This window comes from Amblyomma maculatum, chromosome 3 (genome assembly GCF_055883805.1).
Source record: "Amblyomma maculatum isolate TAMU_Amacu chromosome 3, ASM5588380v1, whole genome shotgun sequence".
NCBI lineage: Eukaryota > Metazoa > Arthropoda > Arachnida > Ixodida > Ixodidae > Amblyomma > Amblyomma maculatum.
Window position 1 is genome coordinate 133453204 of NC_139346.1, and position 24621 is coordinate 133477824.

Here is a 24621-nt window from a genome sequence, read left to right on the forward strand (position 1 = left end):
AATTTGCGCTCAGAGGCTTCTGTTCTGAAGTTTGCTTGACTAACCTTCCTACTTGAGCTTTCAATTTCGAAACACATTCCGCTCCTCCCCCCATCGCTCAACTGGGACACTGTTCATTTTCCCACTTTTACGTCATGTTCAGGAGATACATGAATTATATTGATCGCTTGAGGGCTGATCCTCAGGTTAGTCTGGGCAGGCATGGTCTCAGCCCGCCCCTTGTCAGAAACAGTTTCTCGACTCTTGCGGACGTCCACCGCTATCGCGGCTACATACTGCCACGAAGAACAATCAAGTCATCTTTCTTAACCGTTTTTTCTTAACGTTCATTCTTAATCTGCACACTTCGCAGTACCTCAAGGTAATCTCAAATAAAAAAAAATATATATATACATAAAGTTGCGCTAGTAAGGTCACCATATTCAGCAAATGCAAAACTTCGTGAAGAATACGGGACGAGAACGGGCTCACGCAAACCGCAGGCTTCTATCTGAATTGATTTATTCAAGGCAGACTTTTATATGAACCATCAACATAACAAAATGAGTGACAAACGCAAAGGAATCGAACAAGAGGCAGCGACGAGCAAAACCACGATCAAGTGCACGTTAAGATTGTTGTAGGGTCAGGAAGTGTCCACCTGAGAAAGGAATTTCTTAACGTGATAATGATAAAGATGGAGAGCTAACGCAACGGTCACCTCTTTTGGGTTGAGAAATGCTCCGATAATAGCCCAGGAAGACCGCAGGAGCAGCCTGATGAAAGTCGTGTGAAGTGGTCTATGATATTTTTCCTCTCCAATGTTAATAAACAGAGCGAAATTAGGGAACTTTTTAATTGTTAGCTCGAGGAACTGAGCCATCATTCGTATGTTGTAGGTTGCCTTCGAAAACGGCTGGCAACAATATTTGTACCGCAACACAATTCATGCTGCTTTATTTACTGGCCTCAAAAGGAAGTGACAACGTCACCAGCTGCTGGTGCATATCTATCACCAAGTGGACACGCAAAAACTCATCGGGGAGAGCGGTTCAGATAAGGACGGATTTTAACGCACGGCGTTAAAACCTCCGCCCAAATAATACGGCCATGCCGGAGTTGCGGCGTTGAGTTTTTAGCGGATTGAGCAAAAATCACGTATATGTCGCTGGCAATGTGCTTACCGCAGGTGACATAAACAGCACTGACTGATCGGTGGCTTGTGTGGTATCGCAAAACCATACGACATGGCCGAGTTGGCGAGAGCTGACATCTTGAACAGTATTGTAACGAAGTGTTCGCAAGTTGGACTTCCGTGACGGCACGACGGTTCCGCCGCATTGAAGAAAGGAACCAGGCGATTGCGATGGATGGAATAAGTTAACTTAACTTATTAAAGATGAGCACGAACATTAATTGAAGCGAATCAAGTGGTACCATTTAAACAACAAACTCAAATTAGCAGCAAATCAGTCAGGCATACGCGACATCTTCTGGGCAGGGGTCCCGAGCAGCAGCTCGGATGGTCGCCGTCCTCCTTCGCTTGCCGCCAAAACCCCTCTGCCCAACGTTTTTCAGGATTCTCCAGGCAGTGTTTGTTACCAGGCGGAAATGCGTTTATCGGAGCCAATGAGAAGACTTTCTTTAAAACTGAGGAACCAATAGGACGCCGGTGCCTACGAGGTTGTTTCCTCGCGAGCACCGCGTTAATTTCAAGAAGACGCGGCGCATCTCCGCCTGGCACACAAATACACAAAAGGTCAACCAAAACCACATGGGCAGCAAGGACACAGACGGTACAGAACCCAAGGCTCCGTCCGCGCTCTCAGCCGTCTCCCCCAAGCCTTCAGGTGTCTCAATGTCAACCAGCTGGGACGCGAGCTTCCAACAGCTCGCCTTCTTCGCAGCCCATTAACCATTTTCCGAACAGCGTGGATCGCGAAGAATACCCCCCAAGAGAGGTCAAGGGAGGCCGCAATGGCGCGCACCCGCAACAAGAAGGAGAAAGTCCAGCTACGCCGCGCAGGCTGCTCCCCGGCTGTGCACGGGCAAGGAAACTCGCCGCGCGACATCGACATAGCTCGCTATGCGACAGTATTTTTGCGACGAGTAGGAACATTGTGACGATTCTTCAAAGCGTGTTTCCCCTTCCATGAGCGTCTTTTCGACGGTCAGCGTGGGGAAGGAGCGAGAAGGGAAAGAGCCGAATAAGCGCTCTCCCCACGTACAGCGAGGAGGGCCAGTCTGCCGCTAGTGGTGTGTGCGGTGTGCTTTCTGGGCGCTTCTACCCGCGCTCTCCTCAGGGCACGTTGGTGACCCACGCACGGGCGTCTTGAGGCTCAGCTCTTACAAAACCTATAACAAACATGCATAAACTTTGGGCCAGAAGTGTTATCATAGGCCATGCACAGGGCCCTTTTACATGGCTTGCTTACAGGGGGATTACATCTATCGCCGATGATCTTCAGATAGTGCTATTGATTACGAATGTGTTGTAAAAAAAAAAAAAATGTGTGCGTAAGCCGAAAATAGATACCAAAAAGTAAAGAGAATTTTAGTTTGGGCTAGTCGGTTCACAGCAAATGCTGATTATTGGCGGCGCGAAAGGCAGGGATACAGAGACAGATGGCCCTGTTATTTCTACATGTTTCTGCATCCCTGTCGCTCGCGCCATCAAAAATTAGTATACCGAAGTCAAAGCAGAACTGTTAGCGAACGTAATTCGCATTTCGCCAAACCACGCTAAATAGCTAGCCTTTTTTTTTTCTAGCCCAATCCTCCCACTGTCCTGCAACCAATCTTCTGTTAGCTGATTCTCGCCAGCTATTTCTACTAGTGCATTGTTCTCAGCTTTTTTTTTTTATTTCCTAACTCTTCACCGTTGGGATGTTCGTTTGCTTAACTGCTGCCTGTGCTATAATCGTCCTGACTACTTCGGCTCATGTATAGGTCTGCCCAGAACACTTCGGCTGGAGCAACTATCATTACCCAAACTGTTAATGATATTGCCCTCCTTGTATTCTATAGCGCATACGTTTATTTTTTGCTTATGCCTAATTACCTCTTAATTAGGCATAAATAACAAGAAGAATAAGATTGGGATGGAGCGCATTTGGCAAGCACTCGCAGATTATGACTAGCAGCTTACCGGTATCGCTAAAGAGGAAAGTATATAACTGTTGCATCTTACCTGTACTCACCTGTGGGGCTGAAACGTGGAGGCTAACCAAGAAAGTTCTACTTAAGTTGAGGACAACCCAGAGGGCTATGGAACGAAAAATGGTAGGGGTAACATTAAGAGATAGAAAGCGTGCAGAGTGGGTCAGAGAAATAACTCAAGTTACCGACATTCTAGTAGAAATTAAGAAGAAGAAATGGACATGGACAGGACATGTAGTGCGAAGAGAGGATAACCGATGGTCGCTGAGGGTAACAAACTGGATTCCAAGGAAAGGAAAGCGTAGCAGGGGGTGGCAGAAAGTTAGGTGGGCGGATGAGATTAAGAAGTTCGCAGGGGTCAAGTGGACGCAGCTAGCACAGAACCGGGTTAAGTGGAGAAATATGGAAGAGGCCTTCGCCCTGCAGTGGGTATAATCAGGCTGATGATGATGATGAATTACCTCTTTATCGCTTTCAGCATACCCCGGTCCATTACAGCACTTTCTATTCCCTCCACATTATACTTCCGCTTGCCGGTTAGCTTACATTAACTAAAATCGCTCCGCGACATCTATTTGCTATGTTTGGGTTACAGGCTTTCGTGTTTGGACGTTTCTTAATATGGAACTCTCGCGTTAGCGTTACAAAGCCCGTTGTCCTGAAAAACCGGTGGTGTCAGCGCCGGCGGTGTGAGCGACAAATCACAAGCGTGCCTATTGCGGATGATATTTCACAGGTGACATATAAAATTGGCACTGATTGGTAGACAGGGCATGCCATATCACGAGACCACATGTCATGGCCGTGTTGTCAGCGGCTATCAACTCAAGTAGCTTTTGAATGGAAGGATGATATGGGAACCAAATCTTAAGTGACTATTTTATGCCCAGTCAGACGCGCTACTCCTTCCTAATCTAGATCAGCATGTTTGTATAGCGTGGCTGAAACGGATTAAATCTATGCCGTACGCCCTTTCACATAATGTGGTAGGTTACGGCCGTGTACTGATTAGTATGTGTGAGGTAACAGAACTTTAAGTTAACAGATTAGTTGGTTGCTTCGGATAACTGCATGTGCGCAAGTGAAGATTCCCCAAAGGAAGTTGTTGCAGACCGGAGCCATTGATGGTGTTACGGAATACACAGTCAGAGGCGAAGCTCAGAGTCCGTCTTGATTTTTTGTGTCCTGCACGAGTTTTATGCATCGTGTGCCGCGAACCATAAACTTCTGCTGGAGACTCTATAATGATATCTCTGAAATCGTTGTTCGAGATTTTGTATTCCCCTATTTTCTCTCTCGCCACTAACTTGTTGTTAGGTTTCTTCCTTACTAATTTTCGTTCCTGTTGAAGTGGAGGCTACTTCTAGAGATCACCAACCTGTGATCACTGCACCGCACTTATCCCCACATCCTGCACGATGCCAGGGTTAGTATACTGTGAACGCTCTAGTTATTATGTACAGGTTTTCCCACTGAATTTAATCCTTGTGCGGACAGAAATAACTTCAGCGCAGACTGATATAATATTCGCGCCGTGTAATTTAATTTGAGTGCCAAGCATGTAATCAAGGCGCCAGCGTGTTTAATCCAAGCGCCACCTCGAATAATGCCAGCGCCATCTTATTTAATCCGAGTGCCAACGCAATTATTGCAAGCGCCAGTGAATTCAACCAGGGTGCCAACCAACTTAATCCACATGTGGAAAATTAATACGGTGGTGGGCTCCAAAGCAGGAAACATTAATTCCAGAAATAAATCGAAACTGAGTTCACTTTGCAGGCCATGGACGAGTAAGCGAAGTGTCAACTTATAGGATGGCTTTCGTCAATATTATGACAAACATTGCCTTGATGCAAGTGTTTTAAAAAGCCGTTTATAACGCACAATGTCGGCAATGAAATACTGCAGGGTCCCCCACAAATGTGCACACTGCTGTTTACAAAAGTGTATATATATATATATATATATATATATATATATATATATATATATATATATATATATATATATATATATATATATATATATATATATAGAATGGAAATGTCTCCGATGAAAGGCACAATTATTTTATCACACAAAAGTTTAATAAACCGCATCTACTATAGCTATGTCTTACTGATTGGTTTCTGATTGAGAAAGGAGTGAGATGAGACAAGGCTGCATACTGTCGCCCTGCCTATTTAACCTATATGCTGAGTGCATCATGAGGAAGGCCGGTCTGGACGAGTCTTCAGCTGGAGTGAAGATTGCTGGAAAACGTATCAACAACCTTAGATATGCGGATGACACCACTTTAATGGCAGAAAGTGAAACGGAACTCAAGAGACTTCTGATGCGCGTACAAGAAGAGAGTGAGAAGTTTGGGCTTAAACTGAACATTAAAAAGACAAAGATCATGGCGTCTTGCCCTATCAAGTCCTGAAGCATCAAGGGACAAGAAGTGGAAGCGGTGACAGAGTTTCCCTTCATGGGCTCCAAGATTACCTCGGAAGGAGACTGCAGCCATGGAATTAGGAGACTCCTGCTTCTGGGAAAGAGAGCAATGGTTAGCCTTGACCGCCTAGTAAAGAGCAGAGACATTAGTCTGCCAACCAATATCCGTATAACTCGTGCTATGGTCTTTCCAGTTGTGATGTATGGATGCGAGAGTTGGACTGTGAAAAAGGCTGACCGCCGAAGAATTGACGCGTTTGAATTGTGGTGCTGGCGAAGACTCTTAAGAGTTCCTTGGACTGCCAGAAGATCAAATCAGTCTATATTGTCGACCATAAACCCTGACTGCTCATTGGAGGGTCAAATTCTAAAGTTAAAGCTCAGCTACTTTGGTCATCTGATGAGAAGAGAGGAGTCGCTGGAGAAAGATTTGATGTTGGGAAAGGTTGAGGGTCACCGGAGAAGGGGTAGGCAGCGAACGCGGTGTTTAGATGGCATCCTCGAGGCGCTGTAGATGAGGTTATGTGATGTTAGGAAGATAGTGAGAGACCGGAAAGCGTGGCGTGATATGGTCCATAGGGTCACGAAGAGTCGGACACGACTGAACGACTGAACTGAACTGAATATAGCTATATGTAATTTATCATCAGCCAAACATTACACAGCCAATGCCAAAAGGTTCCAAAGCAGACGGCAAGTTTTGCGCCTCCGTTTACTCGGTGCCAGATTGTCGTCTGTCTTTGCGCCATGTTAGGAGTATGGACGAAAGCACAGCCACTTGAATTCAGTATTAGAAATAGGAGTACATTGTTTTGCAAGAAATAGAAATGTTTTCTCAAGAGCGTAGTAAAACGTTACTGCCGATTTGCATAGTTAATCAAATGCGAAGTAGGTGCGTAGCACTGCTTAGGCGCTGAGGGGAGCACAAGCTGCTTCACGAAGCGGTGAGCGGCTTGGAGCCGAAGTTCAGAGAGCACCGCATGTGCACGTATGCTGTCCTTGTAGGCTGAAGAGTGACTGATGCGAGGGGAGAGACGCCGAAGTTGAGGACACGCGAGCGACACATGACTGCTCCCTCCGGAGTAGCACACGCTTGTGCAACGCTGGCCAGTGACGGCCGCCACGTCCGAAAATGACACACCCCTCTATCACTGTCCTAATATCTCACTGGGTGCATCTATGCGGCCACTCCGTCCCCTCAATGTTACGTCGCGTGATGCGGGCGTCGCCCCTTCCCCTTCCTCAAGTTCAAGCAGAGATGGATGGACAGAGAGAGAGAGAGAGCGGCTTATGCTACAGTTGGGCGGCTGCTCCGCCTCTTCAATGCTGAGCCGCGCGACGCGCGCGTCTCCACCTTCTCTTTCTGCACTTCAAGTTCACGAAGAGAGAGAGATTGAGCTGCTTCGGACAGACATCGGCGACATCTGTGAATGCGGGTAGTAGTGCTACGCACTAAAAAAAACTTTGCTGGAAACGCAGAAGACAAGAGATTTCAGAAAGCGGCAATCTGGGCGCCTGCGTTGCATGTGCCGCATTGTCGTCTGCATTTGCACGCGGAGTAGAGCCGGACGGTGGGGGTGCGTACTCGTATGCTTGTATACTATAAGCAGGAGATAGTCTGCGTGTTTTCATTCATAATGCATGAACTTAAAAGCGCATTATTTTCTTCAAGCCGGTAAGCTTCCACGGAAGGATAAATTTTCGAATGTATAACATTCACAATTTTCAGATTAGAAAAAGTTACGGGTGTCTCCAAGCATGATATACGATGTGAGAACTGAGACAGACTGTCAAAATGAGCAAGCGGAATGCTCCATTGAAAGAGCTATACACGATTTCACTACTCAAGCGAAGCGTTAAACGAGTGCTGTTGAATATTTACGTATTTAAAGAATGGAAGCAAGAGTTCCTCGGAAAGTGTTTTTGTAGCGAAAGCAACACTGCGCTAGGTTTTTAAGCGCTCGGGGTGTTACCGTGGCACCGTGGAAGACGAAGAAAAACAAAAAAAAAAGAAGAAAAAAAGGAGAAAAAGAAGGAGAAGGAAAAGAAGAAGAAGCAGAAAAAATAATAAAAAGAAGGAAACAAAGAAAAAAAATAAGAAAAAGAAGGAGGAGAAGAAAAATAAGAAGGAAGAAAAAAAAAGAAGAAGCAGAAGAATAAAAGAAAAAGAACACAGATAACTCGGTAGTTGGTAGAGGCGAACGACAACAGCGAGTTTTTAGGACAGAAGTTTCATTCGAACTTTGTGACAACGGTGTGCCCCGGAGTTCAACATAGAGGCGATTTTAAAGCACTAGAAGTCTGTCACACTCGAATGAGAATGGTCAGCGATGAGATGCAAGGGGCGCTAATACGTGGAGTGATTCCCCTAGGGCATAAATAAAGCTGAAACCATAGAGTAAACTTTTATGGGCAAAATACGTCTTTACATTGAAGCCGAGTCTAAGGGTAGCCATGCAGATTGCTTCTGAATAACTTCAGGTTTACCCACAAGCTTACCCACAGGTAATTTTTTCCGCTATTCCATACAGACTCACTTCACATTAGCGTAGTTCCACACTCAGTCTTTTGTTACCATTTGTCCTTTTGTTCTAAGCAGACTTGTTAACGCTGCAGGAGGTGGTCCCTTAACAACCAGCTTTTGCTCTAGCGGCAACGGTTACGGAACTCGCAGGTGCAGCCGGGGGGAGGGGGGGGGGGGTTGTTATGGCAGAGCCATGGAGGTTATAACAGAGCTGCTGTCATAAAGACCTTGGCGAGAAGTCTCCGCGACGCCATCTTGGGTGGGGTAGAAAAGCGAGCCGGTTGCCGCAGAACGCGCCCGCTCGAGCACACGGAGAAGTGGAGGTTGTTCAAGGGCGCGGCATGTAACACGATAAAGACAGACATTGTTGGTTCATGCATGGTGTACATAGCACGAACAGTGTGAAAACGACACCAGGAGGCTCATATCACAAACTGCGTTCGTTGAAGCTCACTCCGAACGGGATGTGTTCCTTGGATTGCGGTGACAACGTGGGGCCATATTGCGGCTGTTTCTTTTCTTGTAGGTTTTCAGATGCTCTTGAGGCGCGAACACTTTGGAAACGAACTGTTTGTCACGAGGGTTGGTAAGCGAAACGCGGAAGCCACTTGTCTTCGGGTCACTTTACTCTAGAATTGCTTGACTGCACAGGACAAACGGCATGGTTGCACGTACGCTCCGTGCCGGTTCTGTTATTCCCGGAGCGGCTGCAAGCGCCTCTAATCATTATATAGGCTTAGCATAGTTTCTTCTTTAATAAAGTGATAGCGGATGAATCAGCGCGCGATTATTACTGGAAGCGTATAGAGATCGTTCGGTCGAAAAGCCGTCGCCGTACCCCAACGTTGCTAAAACGTGTATAGGAATAGGAGAAATTATGGAAGCAGGTTTTCAGAAGGGGTACTCTACTATCAATCATATCCATCAATCAGGTGATATAAAAATGCTCGGAATATAACCAGCCCTTATACATAGCATTCACTGATGACGAATTTGAAGCATTTTACTCAGTAGAAACCTCGGCGGTCATGCAGGCATTGCGAAATCAGGGTGTAGACAAGCCGTACGTGAAAGTGCTGGAAGATATATATATAGGGGCTGCACAGCAACCATAGTTCTGATAAAGAAAGTAACAAAATTCCTATAAACAAAGGTGTTAGGCAAGGAGACACGACCTCCGCAGTACTATTGGCAGCTTGTTCAGATGAAGTATTCAGAGACTTGAAATGGGAGCAGTTAGCTAGGTGTAAGGGTATATGGAGAATACCTCAGTAATCTGCGATTTACTGATGACATTGCCTTGATAAGCAACTCAGGGGATGAACTGCAAATAATGGTTGATGTCTGAGACAGGAAAAAGAAAGGTAGGCTTGAAAATCAATATGCAGAAGTATAAGGTAATGTTCAACAGCCTCGGGAATGAACAGCAGCTTATGTTAGGTAGCGAAGCACTGGAAGTAGTGGGCGAACATATGTCTTCTTAAGAGAGATAGTAACTGCATATCCAGACCACGAAAGGGAAATAACAAGAAGAATACGATTGGGATGGAGCGCATTTAGAAAACACTCGCAGATTATGACTAGCACCTTACCGGTATCGCTCAAGAGAAAGTATACAACGATTGCATCTTACCTGTACTCACCTATGAGGCTGAAGCTTGACGGCTAACGAGAAGGGTTCTACTTAAGTTGAGGACAATGCAGAGGGCCATGGGACGAAAAATGGTGGGTGTAACATTAAGAGATAGGAAACGTGCAGAGTGGGTTAGAGAAATAACTTAAGTTACTGATATTCTATTGGAAATAAAGAAGAAGAAATGGGCATGGGCAGGAAATGCAGTGGGAAGAGAGGATAACCGATGGTCGCTTAGGGTAACAAACTGGATTCTAAGGGAAGGAAATTGTAGGTGGGGGCGGCAGAAAATTAGGTGGGTTGATGAGGTAAAGAAGTTCGCAAGTTTCAAGTGGATGCAGCTAGCACAGGACCGGGTTAATTGGAGGACAATGGGAGAGCCCTTCGCCCTGCAGTGAGTATAGTCTGGCTGCGGCTACTGCTGCTGATGATGATGACGAAATTGTGGAAGCATTATGTGGGGCTTGTGAGGCAGTGGCATCGTATGTTGTGCACAGGAATGACGTGTTAAGTGTGATAGAGTGTGGATGAAATTGTATTATGGGTTAATTAAGAAGGATTAGGTGGAGAAAGGTGAAGGCAGTTCACGCGGGATTAAGGATGATTACTTTGGATTAACTTGATTATGGCGAATTACGTTTAATTGAAGGTGATTGCGTTGGGTTGAGAATCATTAGGTTGGATTAAGGGTGATCACGTTGAATTGTGTAGATTAGGTTAGATTAAATGTGAATAATTCGGGTTATGTCAGAATAAGTTAGACTAATAAGGAATAGATTTTGCATTCATAGCAGGTAAGAAGCAGCATTCTGTTTTAAAGGAAAAAAATAATTTGTAATTGAGCGAACAAAGAAGGGGTGCATCGGTTGCAAGCAAAATTTGAAATCATTCACAGAGTTCATTGAAAAAAAAGCACCTGGTGCAAGAAGTGCTGAGCATCAAGCAGAGAAAAATATGTTTTCTCACTTGAATTAGCATCATAGACTACAATCCTTGGGCAAGCAAGTCTATAAGCTTTGCAAAGTTGTAGCGGAGCCCGACATAAAGATCAGGATTCATCACTTAACAAAAGAGTGGATAATGTTTAATACGAATGACAAAGTGAATTCCGTCATTTAAAAAGACGTAACCTATTTAATAAGCGATGAAAGTTCATTATCCACTATCAGGATCATGACATCAAGAGCGACTACAGTGTCACTGTTTGCGTTTAAAAAGAATGAAGTGTGTATCGATGATGTAGCATTGCGGTTTGAGACTCCCTCATAACCATGGGAATATTGACGAAACCACGCCTTGTTTACTCTTCAGCATAGTAGGAATTCTTTAATTTTAATAATTTTTTTAGTTATGTGCGAGTGTTGCATCAACTTACCATTTCATTCACAAGTATCTTTCAGTCAAAAAATTATGCATGGTTGCCAAAATATAAAGGGTTTAACGTTCGTATTCATGTTGGCGATACTGTGTCACTGTATAACCTTCCAGAATCAATGTTCCTCCTTGATCCTTTGCTGTTGGTTACTTTTTTAGCTGGCACAAAGTCTACGAACTTGATAGCATCTGCTGCTTTTAAGCTTAATAAAATTGCCTTAATCAGTGCGATGCTCAAGTTTATTTGCAGCAGAATGCGTTTTTTCTTGTCAAGTATCGGAAGCTACTTTTCTCTTTTTGCTTTTTTGTGTGGTGTGGTGCGCGCGCAGAGCGAGATATGACTGACTGCTGACACAGTGGCCCTGACGTCCCATATGTCCAGTTTTGCACGAAGGCCTAACTTGGTGGAGGCTTGCTGGGTACGACCGAGCTCATCAGCAACGGCTCTACTACCCGGACCTCGCCGCAGTCGACGCCTTGACGGTTTGCCTCCTTCTATTCCTGAGGTGCGCTCAGGTCAGCATCAAGCACCTTCTGACCGCATTACCGCGAGTCCTGCCGATCCTTCGCAGGCGCTGCCGGTGAGGCTATGGGCGAATGGCTGACATATATCAACGCATCAGCCGATATAACAAGTAGGACGCGACCGCCCAACTTGCCAACGTGGTGTTCGCGCTCATAGACACGGCGCTTACGTGGTACGAGAACCACGAAGACTCGTTCACATCTTGGACACGTTTTATAGAAGAGCTTAGCAAGTGCTTTGGTGACACCGCTGTAAAGAAGTGTGCAGAACAGACACTGGTTTACCGAGCACAGCTTTCTGGAGAGTCCTGCACCCATTGCATCGGGGCAGTCCTGAAACTTTGCACAGTCGCTTCACCTCGCATGTCCGACAAGAACAAGGTCGGCCACTTGCGTAAAGGCTTCGCCGAGGATATCTACACCTACCTGATAAGCAAAGAAAACCTGGCATCGGTATCAAACGTGATCGAGCATTGTCGCACGTTTGAAAATCTGTAGATGCGAAGAATCATCCCAAGTTTGGTCGCTTGGCACTGTCCCTACGGAGACCTTGCCGTTACTATTCGTCGGATTGTGCGTGAAGGGCTCACCCGCTGGCAAGATCTCACCTGCCGCCCCATTGAACGGCCCTCGCGTATCCACCGCCTCAGCATCAGGCCCTGTCTGTCAACGTAGCTGACTGTGATCGGTAACCAGTGCGCCAGCAGTCTCGAGATTACCTAGGTTCTGTGTCCGCTCTTTCAAGCCGCCGCCAGTCAATTTCGAGGAGGACGCGACATCTAATGCCTTCCATATGGGTCCTGACAGCAGTGACGCCTTCGCGAGGGGTCTTCTGTCCGCCCGTCCTTGGTTTGCTACCGGTGTCGTAATCCTGGTCACATATCTCACGGTTTTGCCATCGTCACCGCTCCCCTCGCTACGGTACCACCACCTATACTGCAGAGCCAGGCTACCAGCAGCAGTACAAGTGCTCACCTCGCTACAGTACCACCACATACACTGCAGAACCAGACTACCAGCAGCAGTATCTTCCCCACCATCTGTCTTTCCACCCACCCGCTGCACCAACCCGTGCCGAGGCCAACATGAGGACCCATTCTCCGGCGTCGGACCGCAGCGTGACTCCACCTCCAGCATTCCGCACACGTCGTTCTTCTTCGCCATGCTGGCGCTCATTATCGAACCCGGAAAACTGGCCAGCGCGACCGATGGAGGTGAGGTCGCTGAAAGTCTGCCATGTACCAACGTACCTCCGCCTGTTTTAATGCTCAAGATCAAAGTTAGCGTGTCTGTGGATGGTCTAGTCACATCGGTTCTTGTGAATACTGGTGCAACTGTTTCAGTAAGGAGTTTAGGATTTAAACAACTGCTAGTTCGCAAAGTGATGTTTCAGTGTGCCCCGACGTCAACATTCTGGGGAGTAAGTGGTGAATCGTCGCAGCAATTGGGAGTGTGAAGTGCAGAAGTCGAATTGGGCAGTTTTTCAAGCAGAATTTATTGTCATTTCCAGTTCCACCCCAAGATGTGATTTCAGGCTTAGATTTCTTGAAAATGTGTTCAGCTACCATTGACTGTGCAAGTGGGGCTTTTTTATTTCGAGCAGAGTCTTGTCCCGAATCTCTTAGAAAGTTTGCGCGATGCGGAAACTGTATTTAGTGTCTCCGAAGACAGTCGTATGATCGTGGACTGCTGTGTGCGGGCCAGATCACCCATCGCCTCTCAATGACGACACCTTTGCAGGTCTAGTACAGCCTATTTATGCGTCATGTGTTAAGAGGAATGCACTTGTGCCTCATTGTTTCATTTCTGTGGTGAACGGTCGTGCGTGGTTGTAGGCAATCAATTCCTGCCCAGAGCCTGCTGTTGGGCCAGCTGGATTGAAACTTGCCTCCTGTGGACATGATATGCCTTCCGCTGTGGCATCAGTCGGAGTCGCTTCTGCCGAACCGATTCCACCTTTGTTACCAGAATCGACAATTGCTCGCATGGTGGACGTCAGTATCAGTGGTACTGAACGCCAAGCCCTGGTGGACCTCCTACAGCAATACGCATCTGTTTTTGACTTCGCCCAGCTCTCTGAACCCGCTAGTATTTCCGGATTCTCGCATTCGTCACATGCTCGACACCGGTTTTTCCCTACCGCTTCACCAGAAGACTTATCAAGTATCAGAATCCCAGCGCAAGATGATTAATGAACAAGTCTAGAAATTCTTCACAAGCGGTCATTCAGGAGTCTTACAGTCCTTGGGCGGCTTCTATAATTTTGGTGCTCAAGATGAACGGTACGTGGCGGTTCTGTGTGGATTATCGACGTCTGAAAGATATCACAAAGAAAGACATGCATCTACCCGCTTCCACATATAGATTACGCCATAGATTACCTTTCTGCCGCCTCTTATTTTTCTTGCATCGATTTAAGGTCCGGATACTGGCAGGTTCCTGTACGCCCTGATGATAAGAAGAAAACGGCATTCGTCACGCCAGTCGGACGTTTTGATTCAACGTTATGCCCTTCGGGCTTTGTAATGCGTCTGCAGTTTATGAAAAGTTTATAGACACGGTGCTGCGTGGTTTAAAGTGGGACATTTGTATGCTTTTTCTAGATGATGTAGTTAGTTTTGGAAATAACATAACGAACGCCTAGCTGTTGTCCTGGACTGTTTGCGTAACGTGGTCTTGTTTTTAATTCCAAGCAAGGCCGGTTTGGCGAGCGGCAGGCAGTGGTGCACGGATATCTTGTTGATGAAGACGGAGCGTGACCTGGTCCCCAGAAAAGGGCAGCTGTCGAATCGTTTCAGCCACCCGAGACTGTCAAAGAGATTCGCAGCTTTTTGGGGTTATGCTCTTATTTCTGTCGTTTTATACACCGCTTTGCTGATATTGCCGCCTCGCTGACGAGTCTGCTACACAAAGGCGCATCTTTTGAATGGACATCCGAATGTGAGGCCTCCTTTCGTCAGCTCAAGTTTCTGTTGACATCGCTCCCTATTCTAAGCCACTTCGATTCTGCTGTACCGCGGATAAGTTCATACGGATGCGAGTGGTGTTGGCATTGGGGCTATTTTGATTCAGCGTTGCAATGAGCGAGAACGTGCTATTGCATACGTCAGCCGTACTTTAAGCAAGCCCGAGAGGAACTGCAAGGTCGGCACTGACCAGGAATGTATGGCTGTGATATTCGGCATCCCACTGTTTCGGTCGTACTTACACGGCCGCCCATTCATCATTGTACCCGACTACCACTCCGCTGCCTTGTCAACCTCCGGGATCTCAATGGTCGCCTTGTGCGATGGGCCCTTCGTGGAGGCGTATAAGAGCGGCCGCGACGCCATGCCGACGCAGACTGTCTATCACGTCTTCCCATAGCCACCACTGAGTGCAACGCCGACAACTTCGACGACTTCATTTCGGTTGTGGTTGGAGAGTTTCCGGACCTTCAAGTATTTAAATTAGAACAGCAAATGGATCCGGGCCTCAAGCCTCTCTACAACGCCTCGCAGACCCGTCGGGATACCGGACGTTTTAATGTACGTGATGGTGTCCTGTGGAAGAGGAACTATTCGTCAGTGGGCCTGCGTTTACTACTTGTAGTTTTCCAAAGCCTCTATTGGTCTGTTTTGTGCGTGCTGCATGACGATCCCACTTCGGGTAATCTCGGATCGGCTCGGACAATCCGCCGCGCCCAAGAACGCTTTTATTAGTCTAAAATGCGACCGACTATTGACAAATATGTGCCCAGTTGTACACTATGTCAACATCATAAACATCCTATAGTTGCACCTGCTGAGCTGTTGCATCCTGTGCCACCTCCCAGCGTGCCCTTTGAGCAAGTCGCATCGACATATTGGGCCCGTTTCCAAACGGTTGCTTTGGCAACCGCTGGATTTTCGTTTGTGCCGTTTACCTTACTCACTTCTGCGAAACGGCTGCTTATCCACCAGCTACAGCTCATCAAGTCTCGTTGTTTCTGCTCCGCTCAGTGATCTTAGGGCATGGATCACCGCGGGTTATAATTAGTGACCGGGGCCGTCAGCTCAAGGTGGATGTTATCGAGGAGCTCCTGGGCCTATGTGCAACGCATTTTCGCCACTTCACACCCTACCACCCGCAACCTAACGGCTTGACAGAGCGCATAAACAGAACAATGACGAATGTGATTTCGAATTACGTAGCCGCAGGTCACAAAAACTGGGATACAACCCCGACTTTTGTTGCACATGCTTTTAAAACAGCGACTCATGAGACGACGAGCTATAGCGCTTTCTTCTGTACGCCTGGCCACCACGCTACACCTTGGACACCATACTGCCATTTTCACTAAGTGACGAACCGTGCATCACCGAGACCCTGTGCCTTGCAGAAGCAGCTCAGCTGACAGCGCGCCTGTGGACCATTGCTTTGCAAGAGAGCTTCAAGGAACTCTGCGACGAGCGCCGTCGGCACGTCAAGTACGCTCCGGGTGAGGATTTCTGGCTTTGGCGACCGCTTCGATGACGTGGCGTTCACGAGAAATGTTGGCCCATTACGATGAATCCTTCGTTAATATTATCCGCATCACTGATGTGACCTACGAAATTGCAATAGGTCGTCGTTCAAAAACGACAGAACTATTGCACGTTGCACGCTTGAAGCCCTGCCACTCTCGTGAGACCTGGTAACTCGCCCGGCGGGCTTCGGCTGCGCACGGGGAAATGTAACGGGCTGCAAAGAAGATGAAGAGCCATGCCATAGGAAAGAAGACAAAGTGGTGCGGTGCGCGCGCAGAGCGAGAGACGACTGACTGCTGGCTTTGACTGAGGTTTTGTCAGAGTGCCAGCAGCTACGTCGATTTCTGATCTGCCTGTCCTGGGAGTCCTCAAGGTGTTCGGTGCCTGAGCTTCTTCGTGGTGAGGCCTTTCCACGTTCAGGGGGGTTTTGATCAGGGTTCAGGCTAGCTTTATAGGATTTGGTAATGTAAAGGTGTCATTACCTTGCGCACAGGCATGTCTTTCACCACCCCGGGAGGGGGCTCGGCAGATTGGTTCGCCAGCCTGCCGAATGAAAGCTTGCCTCTGGAATCATTTACAAAAAATGGCGTCGATGTGATTCCTGTCGCACTCATACCGATAGGCGATGGAATGCTGAAAATGAAAAATCCGAAAGCTATTCAGCAGCAACTCAAAACTCTGACGGATCACTACCTTGATATCTCTGCGGTGAGACCTTTCGGGAGAAGAGGTATAGTTTGCAAATCTGCAAACATTAATTGTGTGTCAGATCTTCTACGCTGCAGTTCTTTTACATCGATTCCTGTAAAAGCTTTTATTCCTGAACAGCTGGCTTGCACTAAGGGTATTGTGCGTGGAGTGGATCCTGCATCTACTGCTCAAGAAATTTTGGAGGAATTTCAGGACGCAGGAACTGGTGTTCTTTCAGTGTATCGCTGCTCTCGCATAGTGGCCGGGGTGCGTGTTGCTACAGAGTCAGTTATAACAACCTTTGCCGGTCTCATGTGTCCATCTGAGTTAAAAATTTGGCCAATTATTTATCGCATTGACCCGCTACGTCCTCGCCCCCTTCAATGTACCAACTGTTGGCGATTTGGACACAGTGGACGAGCGTGTAAGTCTGCGACAAGATGCAGGGTGTGTGGGGAAGGACACTCTTCTAATAGCTGTACCGCTGCAAGACCTAGCTGTTGTCTGTGCAGTAACGAGCACTCGGCTGATGACCCCAGTTGTGAGAAACGATCCCAGGAGCAAGCGTTACTAGAATTAATTCAAGAGAATCGTTGCTCTCGAGCAGATGCTTATGCCCTTCTTGATCGGAAAAGGCACACTTATGCCAACTGTGTGCGCCCTTCTACTCCAGACTTTGAGACCTCGTTGTCTACCGCAATTGTGAAAACGGTTGAAAAAGCCCTTTCTGTCATGGTTGACCGTATGCTTACCAGCTTTACTGAAGCTTTGTCTAGTATTGTTGGTAGCCAGTCACTTTGCCCACCTCAACCTGTGCTGACTCCAGCATCTATTTCATCTCAAACCTGTACTGAAAGTTCAAATGCAGATTCTCCTCTAGTGCTGGCTCAAGTGCACACAATCGACAGTGTCCCTGTAGGCATTTCTCGCAAAAGTTTTTGCTCTAATGATGTTGAAATGGCATGCCCTACTCAAAAGCGCCGTGCTTCTAGCTCACCCTCTAAGTCCTCCATTTCTCAGACCAAAACTAAAAAAGGACCTTCCAAAGTTTCACAGCAAACCGATGTGTTAAAAGAGGCTATTGCGGCCTCAATTTTAGATAAGTAATCATGGCAGGTGTACAAGTTCTGCAGTGGAATTGTCGCTCTATTATATCTTCACTTCCAGATTTATATCTTCTCCTTTCAACACATAAACCAGACATAGTGCTTTTGCAAGAAACTTGGCTCTCCCCCGCAAAGTCATTTACCTTAAAGAAATATCATGTTTTCCGCGCCGATCGTGTAAACGGTAGGGGCGGTGGTTTATTAACTTTGATATCGTCAAAATTATGTCACCGGGCAAAAATAAGCAAAACAGTAATGAATCCTGAGTGTGAGATTTTGGCTGTAGATATCACATTGCCGCATTGTGGCCCTGTCACAGTCGCTAACGTCTACTGCCCCACAGGTGTACGTAGCACAGACTATTTTGACAGATTACTTACAAATTCTAATAGGGTAGTTATTGCAGGTGATTTTAACTCGCACCATACTCTTTGGGATAACTACTCCGACGCATGTGGACAGCTGTTATGGACGTGGATGTCGTCAAATGCTGTGCGCTGCTGCAATTCTCGGGCTATAACCTTCATGCGCGGAAATTCACAATCTGTCGTCGATTTATCCCTGGCAGCAGGTGGGATAGGTATAGGACGATGGTCCACAGTAGATAGTGGTACGTCTAGCGACCACTTTCCAATAACATTTACCATCATGATGAGCACAACACGAGATAGAACTTTGGACCGTAAACTAGTAAACAACGCCAAATATGCAGCTTCGCTACGCTCCTCCCTCAAATCAAACCTTTGTTCATGTAGGACCGACAAAGCACAAAAGGTATTTTCCTCAATCGCGAATGCTACTGTAGATTCCCAGTTCACTGTGCGGTCTACAGTAAACAATAAGTCGCCATCCCCATGGTGGAATGACGCGTGTGAGAAAGCCTTCCGCCGTAGAAAAGCAGCATGGAAAAGCCTCTCTTATAACCAGAGCCCAGTAAACTGGATAAACTACAAATTTTGTTCGGCGTCATTCAAAAGAGCCATAGCGCAGGCAAAGGACGAGTACAACGAAAATTTAAATACTTATTTGTCAAACCCTAAGCACAGGAAGGCTTTGTATCGTTTCATGGAACGAAATAGAAACTCGCACCTTTCACAGTCATTAAGTTCAGTAGTGTTATCCCCACAGGAGGCAAAGGATGAGTTAGAACAAATTGCGCAAGGACTAGCATTACGTTTCCAGGAGCAGTGCAGAGTTCCCTTGCACGCTCCCATTTCCTGCTCAGAGTATGTTGAGGTTGATAGGTCAGAATTACTATCTGTGATTTCTTCCATGAGAAACTCGGCTCCAGGTTGGGACGGGGTTACGGTAGGTATGGTCAAAATTTTAGCAAATGATTTCACTCAGGATCTCCTGGATCTGGTTAATGAATCATTAGAATCTGCATGGCTGCCTCACGTCTGGAAAGTGGCGAAAATTATATTGCTCTTGAAAGACCCTGGTAAAGGATTTCATGTTGAAAACATTCGGCCGATAGCTTTGACTTCGAATCTAGTAAAATTAATAGAAAGAATTGTGCATGGCCGCCTCTCAAAGCATATCTCAGAGGTTAATGCTTTGAGTTCTTCTCAAATAGGCTTCCGCAATGGATGCTCAATATGGTCTGCACATGTAGATTTAGAAAGTAGGATTCGCCTTGCAATGTACAACAAGGAGGTATCAGCGTTAGTGACGCTCGATATTGCTAAGGCCTATGACAGCATTGAACATTCCATTCTACTAAACAAGTTGTCATTATTACGTCCTCAGTTCTACATTTATGCGTGGATCAGGGAATTTTTGAAAGGACGAGAATTTTTTTGCACTGATGGCACATTAACCTCAGACACCTATGCACAGACAAGAGGGGTGCCTCAGGGTTCTGTGCTCTCCCCACTCCTTTTTAATATATTAATGTGCGATATTCCGGTTCATCCTGATGTCACTGTATATGTATATGCAGATGACATAGCATTCTTCGCCTCGGCAAAAGATATTCATGACCTATATCGTTCACTACAGGCTTACCTAAATGCACTTGAGGTCTGGTTTGACAAAATTAAATTGGTTTTAAATGTGTCCAAAAGTAGTGTGCTAGTTTTTAAAACCGTAACCCCCTTATATGTTTCGTTAAACTACCGCTCGGATGTAATACCTCAAGTGGAATCTGTGCGGTATTTAGGCATTACGTATGATGCTAGTATGGATTGGAGGCTTCACATTAAGTCTAATGTTCGGAAAGGTGAACGTGCCCTTGGTAGGCTGACACGGATAAGTAACAGGAAATTTGGTATGCGTCGAGATACCCTTCTACTTTTGTACAAAGCCTATGTGAGACCGATTCTGGAATTCGGCTGCATTCTTTTTTCTGGGTGTCCAAAATATAAGCTACATCCTTTGCTGCTTTTAGAAAGACGGGCGCTGCGCCTCTGCCTAGGGCTTCCACAGTCAGTCTCTACCACCGTTCTGTACTTGGAGGCCCGCATTCCGGACCTTAACTCCCGTTTCCACCTTCTAACTGTCAGATCATTCTTGCGATCATTTGAGACTACTCCCGGTGTGGCTATACCTATTTTTGTGTCAAACCCCGCCCTCTTTCTCACTCACCAGTGGCCAAGGGTCTGCAAGCCCCAGGTTGTTTATACGCAGAGCATTTTAACAAACATTGGTGTGGACCTTGCTTCTATATGTCCTATTGGTTGCTCAACGTCCTTTGTGGATATAAATTATGATTCTATATTTCCATCTAATGTGAAGCACTTGCCCTCAAATTTAATATCCAGTCTCCTATGTGAACACCTTGAAAAGTTCCCTGATCACGCTGTAATTGCCACTGATGCGTCTGTGATTGCGCACAAAGCTGCGATTGGAATTTTTTCGGAGTCTCTTTCCTGTAGTTTTTCGGTGCGTGTCCCGGATTACACACCGATATTTCTAGCAGAGTTTATGGCAATTGGGCTAGCGCTACTAAAAGTTCCCTGCAGTCAATCAAAAATAATTTTTCTATCAGACTCTCTTTCTGTTTTGTTGTCACTGGAGTCAGCACGGGATGCTCAGTTGATCCGCTCACTAAAGTATTTCATACCGGGGTGGGTGAAAGAAATACGCTTCATCTGGGTCCCCGGACACAGCGGTATTTTTCATAACGAAACTGCAGATTTCCTGGCTAAATCAGCTCTTGATGCATCTGTTTCTTGTACCATTCCTAATATCACCATTTTTGGAATGTCCCGTTTCCAGCGATATAAATACCTAGCCGCTACATGCAATGATTCTTTGCTATCTACAGCCGAATACCAGCATCTCATATACTCATGGAAAGTTCGAGCATGTAAATCACGGCAGTGTGAGGTTACGATGACTCTTCTGAGATGCAGGATTCCTCGCTTAAATCTTTATTTATGTAGATGCGGGATCATCCCCACAAACCTTTGTGAGGCTTGCGGTGAAATTGAAAATATCGATCACTTCCTTCTCGCTTGCCGAAGGTTTTCACATCAGAGGAGGGTGCATTTAGAAAGTCCAATTGCACGCTTGGGATTTACGTTATCGGTCCCGCTTCTACTCTCCTTCGGTGCGAGTGCGAAAGGATTTGCGCTGCCTCAAATTTGTCAGTACTTACATAACTACATAACAGCTACGGACAGATTCCCCTGCTAATTGCATTCCAAATTTACAAAACTACAAATTTTTGCATCATATTTTTTCATTCAATAACTTTTGTGATCTAAAACCTTTTGTTTTTGTTTAGTTGTGAATTACTTTATTACATTATTTCAATTTGTGTAGGACATTTGGCAGTCCACACTGAACCCTGGCCAATCCCCCTTCGTGGGTATGTGCCAAATATCAAGGAAGAAGAAGAAGAAGAAGAAGACTGCTGGCACAGTGCCCCTGACGTCCCATACGTCCCGTTTTGCACGAAGGCCTTCGGCGTAACAATATACTTAATTCAATAGTTACTCAGGTATTTTGCAAGTTATTTCTCATGCTTTGGATTCTTTTATCTTCACAACATGATTGTTCGTTTCCGTATCTCAACTGAGTGCATCAATCAATATGAAGAAACGCAAATTACTGTGCATATTACGTCGACGTTATGCCGGAACTAGTTATACCTTAAGCTTTAGAGGGAGCTTTAACTCGAGCTGCAGTGGGCTTTAGCAAAGGAATTCACCTGCAAATCAACATGTCATGGGCCATATCCCGATCAAGGAAGCTGCATACACAGAAATTGGCCGCCTAACACGGTTGAAGGAGTTAGACGAGCATTACTTAGGTTTTTTCGCGGCTTTTGCGGTGTTCAGTGTTTGAATTTGGATTCTATGCGTCGAGACCATTTCAACATTATATGACTTGGCATTGTAGCATAAAGTTCAACTTTATACATAATTACTAACTATGAGAATTTAAGACCCGAGTGTAGTGCAATGACTTTAGTTTAGTGCAACCTTACTCAATATAAGCTTCGTTACGATATATGACCTAAAACTATAGCATAAGTTTCAATTTCTGATCACAATATAACTAATTAGCACTCATTAGTTTCGGCGTGCAGTTAGTCCAGTGCAATAATAGTCGGCATAAGCTATCCAACGATATGCGATTTGTAGCTATAACATGAATTCGATTTTTATTCACCATTAGCTAATTTTCTGTAATCAATAAGGACCTATAGTTAGCCGAATGCAATTATACTCGTCATAAGCTATCTAACGACATGTGACTCGATTATATCGCATAAAGTCCGAAGTTTACCAGCCGTTAATTAATTCGCTATGTTTAATTAAGACGTGCAAACAATCAAGGGCCATTACACTTTATATAAGCTATCCAACCATGCAACACTAGAGCTGCTACTGCTTGACTCAACGATTTAGCATTGAGGTTGAGCTGCGACTTTTACACTGAGTAGAGATAAAACGTCTAGGTTGGTCAAATCGATTCAGAGATTTTCAGTATGGCTCACCTGATAGCTTACATCATCGCATCAGAAATTAAAAGTCATTTAAACACTCGAAACACACTGGGAACACCGACGAATCACCCCAGCCCATTGGCCGGTATAGGCGACTTCCTCTCCAGAGGTATTTTTATAACCTCCATTGAAGGCAGTGATGGTGCAGAGAATCATTACTGACGTTTCAGGAAATATGCTTTGGTTCAGGAAATATATCAACTTTAATTATAACGTATCTGAGCCGATAACTCCCAATAAGTGTCCAGGGTTAGAAATGGCAGCTGAACCACTGTACTGTGCTACGTCGTCCTTCCCGTCTATCCATATTAGAGCATCATAGTTTCGCAACGACGAGACAAAACACACAATACGATAATAATACAAACCTTGAAGCAGCAGCCCAGAGCAGCACCACAGCCGCTAGGGCTGGGGACGGCAGAGACCATTGACTCATCGCCCGCACGAAGGGAAGGATGCCGCTGGCCCCTTCTTAGTAGCCTTAACAAGTAAACCCGGACTTCATGCTATCTGGCAACTCTAGGAGCTGTGGTTTTAGATCAACTTCCGGTATATTCGACCGCCAGACGCCGCTTTGGTTTGCTTATGTTTTTGCCTATAGGCAGGGGGGCTTACGACAGCTGTGCGACAGCATCGTGTGCACTGTTGGAGCGCATGTCAGCTCAGGCAGGACGGAACAAACGTCCGTCTAAGATACCAGTAGCAGTGACAATGTCGCTCTCAATTAACCTGTAAATATGAAATAAAACCGTGAACGAGAGGACGAAACCAGAACTGCGTGAAGAAATTTTGAGCTATGCTTTTTGTGCTGGCTTTTTTTTTCCCGCCCGATACTTGTTGAGACAGCGTGCGTTGCAGACGTCATAAGGTCGACCATGTTTATCATTTCTCTCTCTGTGGAATACCGTACTTCTATTGTTTTGTGACAGAAGAATTACTTACCGGAGAGTGACCGTGCGCCCACGCTGCGCATATAAGCGTGCTGGCTGCGCTGCACGCATTAAAACCCCCATTTTTGCCATCCGCGCTTTAGGTTGCCGTACTTGTCTGCCTGTAGTTCACAGTGAGGTTCAGTTGATTTTAACCTTCTTTTTTTTTTAAACCTCCAAACATAATAACAATGAATGGCTGGAGACAAGATCTTCTGTCCGGCCTATGTTATTTGATTTAAAAGACGCTATTATTCCCATTTCTTGCTGACAGCTTCGAATTTAGCAGCGTTTAGCTAACTTGACAAATTCAGCGAATTTTGAGAGCGACTCTCAGCGCCCTTTCATTGCATATTGCGATTATAAATATTGTTACCGGGCTCGTAGTAATATGCATGGTTGCATAAAGCACAGCCTAGGGTCTATACGAAGTTCATGATTTCTGATTTGCCCATGCGCTCGCCGTCAACATGTTACTGTTCACTGTAGCTTCATTCCCCTTAATTAACATTGAACAAAGCACTCTCGAGAGCACCATAATGGGCCTCTACAAAGTAGATCTCAATATACCTATCATGATTTCTACCTGTAAGCGATCTGCCCCTGCTCCAGCCTCTCCGCTGTTCACTCCAGACCTGTTTACATGAACCCGACGTATAAAGGGGGGGGGGGGGGGGGGTCGAGTTGAGTCGAGTTGAGTGAACACAATACAACCAGGTTTACATGAATCCGACCCGACGAGTGTTTAGACAAGCGGCGATTATGGTGGAGCCTCGCGTCGAGCAGAAAAACTAGCAGCCGCATCCGATTTTGGATTTCTTT

General features: G+C 46.0%; 1 protein-coding gene across 1 annotated transcript in view; it reads right to left on the reverse strand.

Annotated features, from left to right (window-relative positions):
• The window catches only part of LOC146196093 (uncharacterized), a 41726-nt gene extending 18158 nt beyond the window's left edge, over nucleotides 1–23568 (reverse strand). Inside the window, exon 1 of the mRNA XM_084598094.1 lies at nucleotides 23239–23568. Within this exon, the coding sequence (XP_084454220.1) occupies nucleotides 23239–23306 (68 nt within the window). The 5' untranslated portion in view covers nucleotides 23307–23568. The remainder of the gene's footprint in view (nucleotides 1–23238) is intronic.
• Between the last annotated feature and the right edge of the window lie 1053 nt (nucleotides 23569–24621).